The sequence below is a fragment of the Hermetia illucens genome, chromosome 3, assembly GCF_905115235.1.
Source record: "Hermetia illucens chromosome 3, iHerIll2.2.curated.20191125, whole genome shotgun sequence".
In the NCBI taxonomy this organism is placed as follows: domain Eukaryota; kingdom Metazoa; phylum Arthropoda; class Insecta; order Diptera; family Stratiomyidae; genus Hermetia; species Hermetia illucens.
In genome coordinates this window covers 86,031,963-86,049,213 of record NC_051851.1, presented here as the reverse complement: position 1 = coordinate 86,049,213, position 17,251 = coordinate 86,031,963, and the positions used below count along the sequence as shown (strand labels likewise).

Below are 17,251 nucleotides of genomic sequence, written 5' to 3'. Positions count from 1 at the left end.
ACCATGAAATTACCAACACCACAAAACATATCCGCATCCGGAGAAGCATTTTCCTGGGGATTTATTGAGTTCTCTTTAGTTTTATCTGGCACTGAACCTCCCTTCATGGTAACTGAATGATACTAGAAGTCATGGTTTCGCAATAAAGTATGGCCTACCTGCTAAGTGCGAGCTGTATTTAAATGTCATCAAGCTGTATCCGGATGTCCGTAGAGCTGAGTGATTAGAGCATAAGGCTATCGTACGGAAGCCTGCTGGCAGTGGGATTTGTATCATTATTTGACGTCGGATACCGGCCGACTCAGCTGTGAATGAGTACCTGAGTCAAATCAGGGTAATATTCTCGGGCGAACGCAATGCTGACCTCATTGCCTCCTACAGTATACTGCAGTGTACCGTTTCGGTCTTGAATGAAGTGCTCTAACAGACTTCAAGGCCCTGATCCAATATGGATTGTTGCGCCAACGATTATTATTATTATAAGCTGTCTTCTGGTACTGGTGACCACCATAGAAGGTTATTGCGAATGATAGACATATTTAGCTATGATATTCGAATGAAAATTTTATTAGACAAGTGTCGAATCCAAGCCATCCGTAAAGGTTATCACGAGCCGCATGCGGACATAGCATTGGTGACTTCCATACCCAAGCTATGACCGAAACATACTTCTACAAGTACGTAGGAATTCTACAGTTAACCCATGTACGAGTTAGTAATTTGAAGGATGTTCTGTTGTCCGAATTCCTGCGACGTGTGTTGTAATCGCATCTCTCGGAGAAGAATAAAATAAGCGCATTGAATGTATTCGCTATTCCTTCACTGGCGTACGCATTCGGAATATTGTCCTGGACGTAGACTGATCTGGCGAAAGTCTAAGAGCGGTACGGACTACGATGTCCAAGTTCCGTATGCATCACCCGAATTCTAGAGTGGAGCGGATGAACCTGACTCGTGACATCGTGATTGACATTGTGGCACAATATTATCTTCTAGTCGACTCGCTACTCGCTTTTTTTTGCAGCTGGCGAACACCTTGCATGCGGCAGTTGTAAGGCAGATTGCGAGTTGACTCCACTTTGCTTGAAGGATCGATGTTGGAGTCCTCGAGGTGGGGTGAGTTCTGACCAAGAGGGTGTCGATGAAAGGAACTTCAGTCAATGCGTGGTAATTGAATTGGCTCTGGCCACCATTTGTCGAACAAATGGCTGTGTGCTAGCGAGTTCTTTGCTGAGGCGGACATAGTGATTTATGTAAGCTTGCATACAAGGATGGGCTGATCACGGAAACATAACCGGTTTACCAATTTAAATGGCAAGCATTAGTCGGTAGTTCAGTTCACAACATGTATTGGGACCGGCAAGTTTTATCTGATCGTCATGAAAAACAATCATATATCCTAAAGAACGCTGGAGACTCAAATATGTGTGCAGACATTATAACAGTCAAGCAGATAGGCAGCATAACCCTGCTATTTGCATATGTTATGTTGTACTTCCCAGCTGCAGACGTGCAGCCAGTCTGCCTTTTTGCAACTCAAATTGGTTCGATGAATACGAGTGTGAATATATCAGCTTCAGAGGCAACCGGCATCCAACAAGATTTGCAGATTTATAACAAGTCGGGTTTTGTGTATTTCTTTTATAAAGAGATTTGGGTGTGCATTTGTCCCATTAGTATGTAGCACGTAATATATGCATATATTATGTGAAAATATCCACTTTCAAGTGATATTGACATTTATAGTCTTGAATTTGCACAGAAGCAACAGCTTTGACCTAGTACAACTTTGTGTGCGATTTTCACCAAATTTTGCAGGATCATGCTCTATGCTGTAGTCTACATTGTGGTTGTTCATGATTCTAGGGTGAACTTAAGGGGGGTTTTCCTCTCAATAACTAGAAGTTATAGTGATGTACTATTATAAACTTTATTTGAACAGGTATCGGTATGGAGGGTATTTCGATTATTTTCAGATATTTCGATTGGGTAGTTTCTGAGAATGATGATCACTTTCAATCCCCCGCAATCCCTACCTTTCCAATAAATGTCAAAACTAAGACCGGCTTCGAAAAGTACTAACCAATGCCTTTAATTTGATACCCCACATGAATATATTTGATGAAAAAAAATACACCCCCTTTTGCATGTATGTGTACGGGGACCCCCCTTAAATTAAAAGGATGTAACTCACTACATGCGTGAGCATTCACAGTTTCCACATTTCCACCAAATTGGGTAGAAAAATGCGTGTGACGGGCAGACGGACGGTAAACCGATTTTAATAAGGTTTTTTTTAAAAATCCAGGTTCCGTCACAGAGCCCGTGGGAACCGAACGGAAATTAGGAAGATGCACGATTTTACCGATAGTATTAAAAGAGAACTGTTGGCAATCTTCGTGCAATTCAATGGATTCGATCTTCTACTCGCTTTACGCTGAACACCTAGGACCGATCAACGTTGCAGACCCACCGCAGGAGTTTCGATTTGATTCCCCCTCCTAGCCGGCACCTAACCTTTCTGAGAAATTCATTTAGATTATCTCGAGTGATTTCAATTTCGCGAAAATGATTCGCCCTCGGTGTATGACCACATGATCTCTTGACACTTTTTGAGTTTCTTAATGCCGTCCTATGGCGGCAATAGTTCTCGACAAACTCCTGGAGGTCAACTGTTTACGAGTCAATTTTCCTCAATCTTGCATTTCAGATTCTATGTCGGCGGTGCCAATAATAATAATGCAATAATAACATCAAATTTTCATAAGCCGTGTGCCTCAAATCATTGCAACAACACATTGCCTGAGTGTAATTTTGCGGTGTTTCCAACGATTAATTATTTGAAATAATAAAAAACTTGCTGTTTCTTTTTCGCTGGTGTATATATTTATTCTTGCAAATACCGATATTTCGGGAGCCACTTGTTCCCTTCATCAGTGCTAACAAGTCGGAATGAGGACTTATGAACGTCCACACTGTGAGGAGTTTGGACGCCTATGTGCGCACTAAACATCAGAAGTTTGGTGCTAATGTGTTCTAGCTGAAGATGATAACATTGTGGCGCGGCAGGATTCGCGGCATTCGAAGTTCATTTCGAATACCAGCGGACAGATGACGCCGCCGGCGCTCTCCACTCAGTTCAGACCTCGCTACAAGAGTGAAGAACAGAGTAGGTGACGAGAAACGTCAGATGAAAAAATAATAATAATAAGAAAAAAGATTGAGTTTTGTGCAGAAAGAAAATAGTTGCGGACGGAAATCAGTATAATTTCTAATATCTCGGAGTTATAATAGGAGTACTTTTTTGAAATTGTGTATTGAACTTTGTTAAATACGAGAACTTTGTTAAATACGAAAAAGATGTCAGAAACTTATTTCGAATGCCGCGAATCCGGAGTGTCGAGTATAATGGACCATCACGTTCTGAGGGCTTTGCGCCTATACCTTTACCCCACCTCGAAAACATACACACAGAATGGTTTGTCAGAGCTCATCTTGGCATTCAGATCACCCTTCACGACCACAACGTCACGCTTAGGACGAACTACATACCTCTACCGAACCTCTACCGAACTACATATGTGCAGGAGCTCCACTAAATCGGAAATATCCATTGGTGTGCAATATTGCATAATTGTAATGTTCCGTAATCCGCGATCAAGCGAGCATGCCTTGCGGGAGTTACTAGATGCAGTCTGATACGGAATTTGCGTGTGTTACCACTTCCTACAGTATAAAGAGTACACAGTGCCGCTAGAGGGAGAGACATACTCTCCAGGGTCTCACCATCTGACTTCTCTTAGGCCCAGAATGTCCATGTGATATCGCTGGAATTGCCATTTTCGATAGCTAGAGATCGTAGCAGCGAGGTCAGTCCTATTCCAAAGCCTGGCTGTCGTTTCAGTATTTATTCGATTCCAAAATTTCCGTTTCGCGCATTTGGTCGCCTTTTACGTCCGGCAGGGAAAACTTAATTTTTAAACCCGAACTCTTCACTTTATGGAAGTCTTCATCAGTGTATAGTACTGTACGATACGTTCTACATTTTGGAATCTCGCAGTAAGTACCCTGTCTGAAACCAGCTCATAGATAATACTCAGTACTATTGCCAAGACGCATACGCGTATTCCAAAAACACATTAGATTCTTTGTGCAATAACTAAAGGTCGTAACCGATGAGTTGGTTCTTTCCCTAACGTAACGTTCCGTTAGAAAGAAAAGAAGTCCCAATTTTTAGGTTGCTAGCCCACAAATTACAACACGAATTAAGATACGTTAAGTTAATAGTGAGTCGTCTGAGTGTGTGCCATGCAGACCATAGTGACTCACCCCTCCCTATTTTTGAAACTACAATAAGTATTATAGTAACTTTTACTTAAAGAGATTTCTTGTAAAAGTGTATTGCTCAATTAATAATTGGGTACTTCATACCTTTTGCTGCTGAAACAATGAAATTTTGGCCAAATGGCAACCAGTTCTACCCCGCGAACTTTCGAGATTTATCAGTTAAATCAATTCCATGAAAGTGCTGGAGGTTTTTGTCTGACTGAAATTGAAATGGTTGGTATTCATACTCTGCGCATTAATTTGTTGAGACCTCCATCTAGGAGCAGGTAACTTCTAACTTATTCATTGCCTTTATTGCGGTCTCTGCAGTCTACGTAGGAAAACAAATCATTTAGAATATTTTAGTAGGCATCGATCCCCTTACGTACAAAAATTGATTTCATTTTAAATCTCTCACATGCCGTTCACCCTGACGTCCATTTACTATTCATCAGCTTTTATCATCGTGTTGTTCAACTGCCCAATTTCAATTTCATATCGCACGTACGTCGTTGCACGCCTCCCACCGCTCAGCGAATTCTCACAACAAAAGGTCGGATGTTGTTTATCAAATATGTACTTCCGACTTATCCTTGTTTGATTCAAGTCATGAATTAATTATGGGCTCTGGAAAAGAGAAAATCAGCTGGGAATTGTATGCTACGCCAGGGCCGTGATGAAGATTTCGAGGCCAAAATACACGACAGCGGCAACGGCGGTATGGCGAGGGCATACCAAGGTTGAAATGGAAACGGAAGCAGAATTCACTTTCAAATTTTTCCGGTGAAAATTCAATGCGAAAAGCTCGACAAAGAGGCCCTTTCTTCGCTTCAATAAATTATTCAATTTCATTAGACCTTCAAAGAGCACCACTAATGCCAGTTGATTTACAAACAGAAAATCTCAGCGCAGTGCACGAGTATGTATCCTTGCGCTGCGCCCTTTCCTGCTGTTCGGGTAGTGGAGCTTCCTGGATATGAACGTGCGGATGTTCGTTTCGCGGCTTGATTATTAGTGAATGATTTCGGGCTTGCAGGAGGGGGTATTGTATCTTGGATTGTTTAGTTTTCTAGTCAGAGAGTTTCACCACCGCTCAACAGATGATTATGTGTAAACTATGTAGTGTTGTAAATAATTAATGTGTTTAGGGAGTGCCAGATCTTCTCCAACAGCAATGCCGTGAGAGAAATAGGATATATTGAACAGAATCTGATAGTATCCTCGTACATTGATCGCATTGGCTGTGTGGAAAATGGTACGAAGTAATTGCCAAGTCCAAAGTTGCCCATTGTATTTGATAAATCAGATGTTCCTAAAATTGAAATAAATATAAGATCCTTAGTTCACTTCGCTAATGCAGAGCAATTCTGGTGAAGACCGGACTAGGCTGGTGAAGTCACTCTACATGAATGTCTAGTTCTAATGGGAATTATGCCTTGTCAGCTTTGACGTCACCTTCGATGAGGACAACACAAAAAACATGAAAGAAATTTAGCACAACATAGTGCGCTTCGGGTGAATCCAAAGCAAAGACGTTTTGCAACGTAAACATTACCAGCGGGTGGGTCATCACTTACCGCTGCGTGTGTTTCGACCAAGTTCATAGCCCAGAGGAATGTTCCAAAACATTGAAGCAGGCACCAAAGTGCTTTAAGTCTCGTTAAGACCGTAGCAAGGAGAACCGTTTAAAAGTGAGCATTACTTTTCCGTCCAAACCACTCGGCAGCCAAACTTGCCGTCGAGCAAATCCTGCCCCATCAATATTTCCCTCCACCAACCCGTGGTTTTCACTACCCTTCGCATGGACATATTTCTGGTATCAATTGAAGAAAGCCAACAAAAGCCATATACTATGAAGGAAGTCACAGGGCAGGAAATCCGTATGTCGAAAACCAAAATCAAAAAGACCGCCAAGATGGTCAACAAAAGCAATGGATGAACAAACATTCATAGAGGTGTGGTTAGACTAGGCTAGCGAAGCGGGCATCTCCTCGGAAAGAGCTCTCCATGATTCACAATACATTGTTAAAGCTGGTGGCATATCAATGCTTTGGAGATCCTCATTCGCCAGTAGAAGACTCAATTACTGATGGAATTGTAAAACTGGTCAGTCTTTGATCTTCCGAGCCAGCCGAACGGGTCGCTGGATGGGTGGGGGGGGGGGGGGGCGTCTATTCCGGCAGTCACTAGAGACGAACTGCTGGCGATCTGCAATAGAATAGGTGGGAGTAAAGCTTCTGGTCTGGACTTTATAGCGAGATAAGACCCTCATGCCCTGAAATGTAAGCCCGATATGTTCGCTGAGCGTGTATGTTTGGGGGGATCTTTCCTGCTTTATGGAGGCGGCTGAAGTTGACACTACTGCCGAAGGCTGGTAAACTTCCAGTTGGGCTAACCTCCTGCAGACCCATATGTGTTGTGGTCACTATGGGGAAATGTTGAAGCGGGTAATTTTCAGTAGATTACTCCCGATCGTCCAGAACCAAGGAGACTTTTCAGATCGGCAGATTGATCGTTGATGTCATTAAAAGTGGCTTGGTCGCAAATGCAATTCACGGAAGGGGCTGTACCAGAAAATATTGCGTAGTGGTGAGCCTGAACGTGAGGAATACTTTAATTTGGTCAATTGAAATCTTATATAAAAGTCACTGGCGACGGTTCGTGTTCCCATTTATCTCGCTGCTATTGGCGACAGCGACAACGATCTGGTATGACATCGATGCCAGACCCAAGGAGTAGGTTGTCTCCGCGATTGGACCGCAGGGCTCTATGCTGGGACCACTCCTGTGGAATATCATATACAATAATGTACTTATCCCTTAGGTTTAGAAGAAAGCCACAGTGGTGGGTTACGCCAACAACATAGCACTGGCTATGATCACAAAGCATCTATACTGAGTCATACTGAAGCAAAGCAATCAGTGCTGTTAAGGCATGGTTAGACAGCGCTGGGCTGGCACTTGTAGAGAAAAGACGGTATGGATCTTGCAAGGATGATGTCGAACGTAGGAAGGTCGCGGCATAATCGCAGACTGCTCATAGTCAGAGTGGTGAGTTCCATTTTGCTGCACGCAGTCCCAGTTTCGGAAAGAGCGCTGGTGTATTCTGCCTTCACGGCCGTCTCAGTTGATGACATGTTGGCCGACCAGATGATGAACTTACATAATGCCAGGTACATTTCCCCTTTATCGTAGGTAAAAAAGCCGAAAGGGAGGGATCGGATGATTGGACTTACAGGTTGATACTTTCCATCAAGGCTGGAAAGAAAGCATGGGCAGATCAATAATAATTTCACCCAGTTTCTCACAGGGAATAGAAGATACCGTATATGCCTGTGTAAGTTTAAATTGGACACCTGAGAATAAAATGCAGACAGATCAAGAGGTAGACATTGAATCAATTTTAATAACGTTTTGTATTACAAACGAAACTTTATAAAAAGCCGCTTTGAGTGCGAGGGCTAGAATATTATTTCTGTGCTTGCTGCAACGGCGAAAATATTTACTAAAGTCATCATCATAGCGACTATTAAGGAAAACCTCGAAAGCCTGGTCGACAGAGAGCAGATTCGTTTTCCTTCTGGATAACTGGGGAGTAGTATCAGCAGCTTGTATCACCACTACGACTGTTTTTGACTTATTTCAAGGAGACGGCGTGAATAGAGAGTGTACCCGGAATTTAACTGTTAAATTATTCTGGACTTGGACGGTGAGACAAGCGAAGCAGACTGAAATTTCCGCTCAACAGAATTAAAGTTCTTAGCCTGATCGGTAACCAAAATTGAACCAAAACACTAAGAAAGATTCTACTGGTGGAGACATTGAACTTGATAAAGTGCGGCACAATAACAACACTAAATTCGCCTCGGCTGTTCTGTCCAAAATCTGAAAATGCAACTTCTTCAACACCTCTTTGTTCTAGCGTATGGAAGTAATACATGTAAAGTGGCCATCATAGTTACTTGTAACTACAAGTTTCCATCAGCTCATTTTTTGCTTTAAGATCATAACAATTGAAGAACTACGCTGACGCATGGGCCAGATACCTGTGGACGTATTGACCAAGAAAGCGAAAGTAACTCATTAAGGAAGGATGTCAGTTGGGTCGTCCTGGAATTACCTTGCATAGGATTTTAGAAGTTAAGAACAACAATGTTACAACACTTCATTTTATTTTATTAAAAACAATGGAACTGCAATGCTTCAACAAAGGGTGAATTTCATAAAAACTTTTTATAGAATCCTTTCACTATATCCAACGACACAACTGGTGCTCCTTATTTTTGTTAATTTAATGACATCTTGTCCCTTTCGGAATTCACTTTTCTCTCAATAGCATCTGACATTTCTCGTCACCTACTCTGCTCTTCACTCTTGTAGCGAGGTCTGAACTGAGTGGAGAGCGCCGGTGACATCATCTGTCCGCTGGTATTCACAACATTCGAAATAAATTTCGAATGCCACGAATCCTGCCGCGCCACAGGATAGTTAACGATGAGTACAAGCTTTTCGGACAATTATGAGGTTAACATTATATCCCAGAAGTCGGAAAATTTTAAACGAAAGCAAAAGGTCTTGATGGAAATTAACCCTGATGCCCAAAATTTTAACAAAACTTGCTTGAAATCCTGGAAACTCGAGCCAGTTGCGTATCGCTTACGTGAACTTAGTTAAAGTCGTTCTCTCAAAGACGTTGTTTGAATAGCATATATGGTGCCTAAATAGTGTTGACTAGATGAAACTTAGATAGGTAAATTATGTCTTGACCTTGGCTCTGGATAGACTTGCTTCCTTAATGATGTTGATTGGATAGCCTAGTTGGGAACAAGATTGGAAAGGTATTTTCACTTTATCATGGCTTTGGCTAGTGTCACTTTTATAGGATCGTTGTCTAATCACTAACAATTCGAATTAGATTATTTGCTCACCCGTAACTGCAACTAGTTGAAATCCCATGGATCATGGACGCTTGTGCTCGACTTTGTGATGAAGTATGTAAATATGAAACCTGAAGGCTTTGTTCACAACTTGCCGCGATCTAAGGAATGGCTTAAAATGCTCTGTAAGACGCACGTTAACTCAGTATTAATAATATAACCGGAACTAGCTAGGTTTTCATAGCCACGCCGAAGATGTAGGCTAGGCCATACCATAAAACAATTTTGAATAACTTTGCAAATTACCGTTTTTCACTAACATTTATATCAAGGGGTGATGTTTGTATTAGCTTCCGTGCTTTAGTATAGTGTCTTTTATAATTCTTCTTCTGGTTCAAATTACTTTAGAGTCAAGGTCCAGTTTCTTAGAATTTTCACTTTGAAGCAAATCGGGCTAGGCTTCTGACGAAAATGCCTCATTTGCAAAACAAAAAGCCTTGAATGAACTTTCAGAATTCCATATTTAAAAAAATATATGAAGATAATTATTACTTTCCCAATGACTTATATCAAACAAAAAAACACCTCAAGTAACCTTTATTTTCCTTTCAATCATTTCAGTGTCATCATTTGCACATGTAAATCTACCAGGAGCAAATGAGCAACACTACAATTCAGGAGAAAGGACATGTTATGAGAACGGACAAAAACGATTTAACATTGAATGCAACATTAACTGGGTGTCCTGTTGACACATCAAAGCGTCCTTCCTTCCAGTTCATATCAACTCAACTCATCCAATCGACTGAACTCGGCATAATTCTAGGAAAGTATTAAAAAAGTTCTACTAACAGCAGGGAACCCAAAGGAGATTTCAGACCAAGCAGAACAAGCTACTATCTTTTGTGAGCAGGATCGTCCCATCATCATCACTCTTATCGTCCTTATCACCGGCCGGCTGTGTCCTGCTTTTTCCAGTCATACTTACCTCATAGTCATCATAAAATTCATGGACCTGGTGAATTGAACGTAGGAGTCGTTAGGACGAAGGACTGATGCGGTGCAGCTGAAACTATCTTCACCTCTCTGATGATGCGATTTCTGCAACGCCCTCGCTCAGAGTCATGTTGATCCTTTTTTCCATGGAAAAATGAATAACAAAAAAGTAAAAAGTGAAACTGTTCTGCTCGTTTGTGGACTTTGTGTCTATTTATAGAGAGACCACATCCAGTGTATGCTGGCCGGAGGCTAAACGAGATACAGCTCTCTTTAAATTAAAGTGCGCTGAGCTGAAAAATTGGTTTCCATCGACCAACGACGAGGACTTCTATAAAATTCTACAATTTTCTGTGATACACAGCTAGTATCCACAATACCCTGTATTGTAGTTTGTTATATTACAATTTAGCAGCGGGTATATACGCAAGGATACAGCAGGCGTAGAGAATAGGATAAGCAGGGAAGCTGGGACAACCTGCTAGGGTTCATATACATGCTGTCGTCGACGTCAGAACCGTCTCTTCTGCAGTGTCCCGGTGCAGCACACTACCGCTGAATAGTGCAGTTGAGTGAAACTAATTGCTAACCAGCCGGGTCAGCTATTTGTCTGCAATAGCGGCGGCTGAACGTTATTTTTTATACAGTATTTTTGATTAAGCCGGGGAAATACTGGGCGTCATCGTCTGTTGGAATTTCGGCACCCTACTCCCAATTCGAAACTTGAAGTTAAAACTTTCGTTCTTGTGTCGCTTTAAAAAAATCTTTTCGAGGTGTTTGTTCCTTGGGACGTTTGAAAGTTCGAGATATTCGGAGCTTATAGCTGAAAATTCAGTTGGACTTCCAAGTTTATTTTGAAATTTTTACATTGTATAATGCTTAGGCCAAATTGCATTTTGTAGTAACATTTTGAATTAATTGGGAGGACATATTCGTACGAGAGTTTCGCTTGGCGCAAAAATAACATCTCAAACGATACCCGAGGCGAGCCCCGTGGGGCTGCGCTTAGTCGGGTTAGTGCCTTGTTCGTTGTGGGCACCCAAATCGCCGGGTGCTTCGTCGTTGATTTCGAAACGGCCCACGTCTAATATACGCTCGACCGTGGCTCCTTATATTATACCACGTTCTGCTCCTGACGCCGTCACTAACAGTGGCTGCCATCAGTGTCAACAAGTGAAGCTACAGCAGCAACAACAAATTCAGCCTCTTTCGCATCACAACGTTTGTACATCGCACGTAAATCCGTTAACTTTAAGGACCCAATCAACAAGTCATCAATCATCCATCTGCAGTAGGCAACCGCCGCCAAAGCTCGAGTTGTCCACCCCCAGTGTAGCAACCACCACAAGCCTTGCACCCGCGGCCGCCACATCTATGTTGCTTGTACCATTCGCCGTTCCGGGATTCATTCCCGTTCAAACACCCGCAGCCACCACCACCAATGGGATTATTTCCGCTATCAACCCGAATCCAAAGGTATGTAATAGATTTTTTACGGCTTAGCTATATTCGTTTTTATCATGGTAGAGAGACTGGTTACAGTTTGTGGTTAGAAAAGGAAGCACAAAGTGAAGAATGCCTACGAAGGTCCAATTTCGCTCAACTGATGAAGCTAATCTACCGACAAAATTACCTTTTCACTCTATTATGTATTTTTTCTGAGCTTTTCACATAATTCATTACACATTTCGGCGGCAATGAGAAGGTGAAAATTTAAGCTAGAATTTCATCCCCACTAAAGATGCATCTGCATCTCTAATTTTGAACCATGCTTAGAATATGGCTAATATAATGTCCAAATTTGATTAAATTCCAGTTATTTTTTCATACCAAAAAAAATTTAAAAGTAAACTTGAAAATAGTCCTTCTAATGTGGTTTTCCCCTTAACAAAATATGCATTTTTAACCAAATGGGTCCCCCATTTGGTCAAAGTTAATAGTTCGATTTTTCACTAAAACAAGTCGGGAAACTGGAAGCTAGACGCTTCAGGTGTGAAAGGTTTTGTCTATTTCTTATGTAAGTATATTTGAGTGCAGAACTATTCCATTTGTACGTAGCCCGTGATGTATATGTATATTTAGCATATCAAATTACCCATTAAATGTGATGTGATATTGATATTTGTTATTTTGGGGTGTAGCGAAGTTACACGAAAAACATAACTTTGAGCTACTGTGACTTTATTAGTAATTGTACCATTTTGATCAAACCTGGGGATATCACATTTTTAAGGTTTTCTTTGTAAAACAAAACCTTATTAAAATCGGTTCAATGTCTGTCTGTCCGTCTGTCTGTATGTCTGTCTGTCAGTCTGTCACAGGCAATTTTCTCAGAAACGGCTATACCGATTGACACGAAATTTGGTGAAAAGGTGGGACCTGTGGACCCCCAGACATGCAGGGAGGGATATTCTCCTACGTTGAGATTTAGGGGGGGGGGGGTCCCCATACATGTAAAAGGGGGGTGTACAATTTTTTCCACCAAATATAGTCACGTGGGGTATCAAATGAAAGGTCTCGATTAGTACTTTTCGAAGCCGATCTTAGTTTTGAGATTTGTTAAAAAGGCGGGGAGTGGGAGGGGTGCAAAGTGATGATTTCTGTAACGCAGCCATTCTCAGAAACTACCCAACCGAAAAATCTGGATAAAATCATGAGACTGCCTCTATATGGTGCCTAGGCCTCAAAATACTGTCCATATCGATATCTGTTCAAATTAAGTTAATAATAGTATATTACCATATTTTTGGGAAAATTGAGTAAAACCCCTCTGAAGTTTATCCCAGAGTTATAAAAGTTGGTAGTAGTATAAAATATAATATGGAGCATATTATCTCCAAGTTTGATTAAAATCATACTATTAGTAACAAAGTTACAATAGTTCAAAATTGTCTTTACCGTGTAAACTTACAACCCGAAGTACTAAATCTGATATGCTAAATGCATATTCTTAACGGGCTACGTACAAATGGTATAGTTCTACACTCAAATATACTCACAGGAGAAGCAAACAAAACCTTCCATACCTGAAGCGCCCAGCTTCCGGTTTCCCGATTTGTTATAACTCTAAGATAAACTTAAGGGGAGTTTCTGGTCAATTTCTCCGATAACATAGTAATATACTGTTATTAACTTAATTTGAATATATATCAATATGGAGAGTATTTTGAGGTTTGGACACCGTAGAGAAGCATCTTAATGATCTTTTTTTTCAAATTTTCGGTTTGGGTTCGTTAAAAAAATCACTAGTTTCGTCCTTTCACCCTGCGTTTCCAAAAAATGTTAAAGTTGGGGTACTAATCGAGACCTTTTATTTCATACCCAATATGACTATATTCGGTGGAAAAAATTTTACAAGATCATAATATGGCCTGCGCTACTGTATGGTTGTGAAGCCTAGACTCCAATGAAGGCATTAGAAGACTTCATCCACACATTCGAATGTAAAGACGGATCTGACTGGCGAATTAGATACAACGGTGAGTTGCACCAGCTATATGACGACCCAGCAGCATCGGACGTGGTGAAGCTACGAAAAATGCAGTGGGCCGCTCACGTAAAATGGATGGACGACAAGCAAATACCTAACGGCGTATTCATAGGCACATTCGAAAGACGCGGCGTAGTAGGTAAGCTACGCAAACGGTGGGAGGACTTAGTGAGCGAGATCAGTAAAAAGCTGCAGAAATTTTCCAAATAGAGGGCGCGAAGGCAGGATCGAGATGGCTGGAGGAAGTCTAACCTGGAGGCCAAGGGCCGATTTGGCCTGTCGCGCCATTGAAGAAAAATGAGTGTGCTAGTTCGCATTTCGCGCAAAGTGCATGTATAAATGCGCAGCCATGCCCTCTAGCATCATTCAGTGACCATTAAAAAGGTTCAACCAAACAAAAGGAAGGCCCTTGCAAAAAGTCTCTTTATATGTGGATGGGCTCTGATAAGATTTCATGGTATGGATCTTTTGTGATATATATTTAGGAAATCGGCAAGCAACATTTTCGCAACCATCAACTGGCCAGAATTTCAAAAATGACAGATAGACTGAACAAATTTCTCTGATCTCTAGGTGCACGCTTTACAACATCCGAGTTCACAATGAGTTGCCTTTTGCAATCTCTCCATTTAACTCTGCAGCTCTTGTGGTCCTCGGATAGAATGTTGTTAGCCTAGACGGCACTGATCCTTCCACTAATAATGGATGTTGTGAATTTGTAGCAGGTTCGAAGCAAGCAATCGTCCTTATGACTTCAGGTTCTTGTACCATTTCGATTTGGAGAAAAAGCAAGTGATCTCCGCGGGGGTAGAATTTATGCTAGGTGTCATTGATCAATTTGTATATTCAGCAAGCGTGGTTTGTACCGACGGTGGCGCTGAACTGGATGTTGTCCGATGCATTAACAGCTCCAAGTCCGCTTGCGCTGCCTGCCAAAATCTGGAAATGGCGTTATCTCAACACTAAGATCAAGTTAAGACTGATTCGTGCTAATGATTTTTCTGCGTTTCTATATGAGAGTACCACATGGGGAGCCTTCGTGAACACCTGTCTGCCTCGTATCATCGGATAACGTTGGCCGGATGCTATTAATGATGAATAACTCGGTCGGCGCGCAAACTTGTCACACAATAAGCGATATGGCGACGCCAAACAGTGAAGTTTACTCTCCAAAGATGGCTGACGAGTGAGCCGTCCAAAGGGCACACTCGTCAGCCAGGTACTAATTCATAGCTGAGTTGGATAGTATCCGACTTGTAGAAACCCGTCTGCATCAAGTTGAGGTTTGAACCGCCACCTTCCATTGTGACAGCTTTAGGCTCTTACCACTAAACCATACCCACACGATCTGTTTATAGCCCGTTAAAAGTGATGTCCCGAATAGCGTCATGGCGGATGCTGACAACGGAAAAGTAAGCCTCGATATTCTTTTGCTTTCGTTACCTGAAAACTGGTTGCGGACGTTGTAACATAGCGTCACAATTGGCTGTTTACGACAGAAACATTTCCTTTGCGTATGGTCAGAATTTGGGCTATGAGTGTTTCACCCGGGGTGTATTGTTTCGGAAAGCGTCTGCAATTTATGTTAATCTATTTGGTGGCATTTATGGTACCGAATTGAACGAGTCTTGCAATGTCCTGCTCTAATCCGTTGTGCCGGCATTTCAAACGAACCTTCCATGGTGGATCTCTTTGGTCACTCAAAGCAATAACAACAAAACGGATCTTCTATCCCTGACAGTCGTAACTGTACCGCAATATAAAAGTTACTATCACATCATGTGAAGATATCAGATAAGATTCTCGGAGTTGCTGTAAATACTTAGAGTCTGGGAATGCCTGGTCTATACAATGAATCTACTCCACGAAATTTGTTGCATGACCTTTGAAATTACGGGGTGAGAGTGCTTCGATAATTACTGAACTTATTGCGTCCAGTTGGGCGAAATGTCTGATAACGGCCGGGATTGCGAGTGATGAAGTGGTACTGGTTTGAAACCTATTGCACAATTACGTTTGTATATTGTGGGAAACGCTTCATAAATCTGCTTCGCCGTTTTGATTTCGTAATAGAAACAGTATGGCAGTAACCTGCTCAGAACTGAGCAAATTAAATATCCTCAGTGCATAACAAAAGCCAAAAATTCCATTGCCCTCTATTTTCAAGAAAGCGATTTAAATAAACCATTTGATGGAAAGCCCTGTATTGATAATAGTCTACTTGATACGTTTCACACTCTGAGTTTAATACAATATGATTAGCAAATGCGAAGGATTTAACCTACAAAAGACATAATAAGTCGGAATACTGGAAGCTCGCGCTTCGGATATAAAGGTTTTGTGTTCATCTTATGTAAGAAACTTCAACCCACATTTTTCTATCCGTATATAGCTATTATAGCTTCATATTTTTGCAAACTACAAAACATACGTACATATTACAGCCATAGATATTATCCTCACCTTGAACAAACAAACTGCCTATTTCCGGAATACTGTACATATATATGCACATATATAAATTGATCGTACCCATATTTCCGATTTACTTCGTGCACAAAAGCATACATATGTACATATATAGTACGCATGTTAAATTGTGACCCCATTCGTAAGAACTCATTTCATTGTGGTATTGAGCAATTAATATGTTGAAGAGTGCACGAAATTCACAGAAAATGGTTTTACCCTCTATAACTTTGTTAATAATAATTGGATTTTCTTCAAACTTGACCAAATTGTGCACTATATTATTCCTTACAATTTTGTACTTCTGGGAGGGGGTTGCCGGGTAAATTTCTGAAATGTGGAAATATGCTATTATTTACTTTATATGTACATACATCGGAACCGGATGTATTTTGAGGCTTAGATTTCGTAGAGATGCACCACTGTGATTTTTTTCAGGTTTTTTGGTTGGATAGGTTCTGAGAACGAGATCTGTTACACTTTTTGAGGGTCATATTTTGAGCCTCTACTCCTCTACGTTTCACCTGATATCAAATATGGAACCAGTTTCAAAAAGTACTAATTGAGCCCTTTCGTTTAAAAAAATTTTGCACCCTACATTCGCAGCCCCCGGAGGCCCCCTTTAAACTTAACACAAAATGGCGCCACTTACTGCATGTAAGGGGAACAACAGATCACATACTCTTACCAATTTTCGTGACAATCGGTCTAGCCGTTCCCGAATAAATCGGGTGTGACAGATAGACAGACAGACATCGACTCGATTCTAATAAGGTTTTCTTTCATACAAAACCCTAAAAGTGCTGGGGAGAAGTAGATTCTTTATGAATCGAATTTAAATATTATATTCGAATGCCAATTATTTTCGTTAATTATGACGTCAGCATCTTATTTGTATGGCTTAGAATGCGGTAAATTCGCACGAAATGGATAAGTTTGAACTGCTATAACTTTGACACTAATAGTCGGATTTCCACAAAAGTTGAGATATGCATGCACGAGACTGTGCCGGTGCAAAATTTAGTACTTCTAGGGTGAACTTAGGAATTGGATTCTTCATAAATGCGACTCTAATATCTGACGTGAAAGTCAAT

The 17,251-nt window shown here is 41.2% G+C and overlaps 1 protein-coding gene across 1 annotated transcript in view; it reads left to right on the top strand.

Moving 5' to 3' along the window:
• Positions 1–17,251, top strand: part of LOC119650737 (nucleolysin TIAR-like) — a 360,280-nt gene that overhangs the window by 41,524 nt on the left and 301,505 nt on the right. Inside the window, exon 2 of the mRNA XM_038053800.1 lies at positions 9,824–11,674. Coding sequence (XP_037909728.1) covers positions 11,573–11,674 — 102 coding nt within the window. The 5' untranslated portion in view covers positions 9,824–11,572. The remainder of the gene's footprint in view (positions 1–9,823; positions 11,675–17,251) is intronic.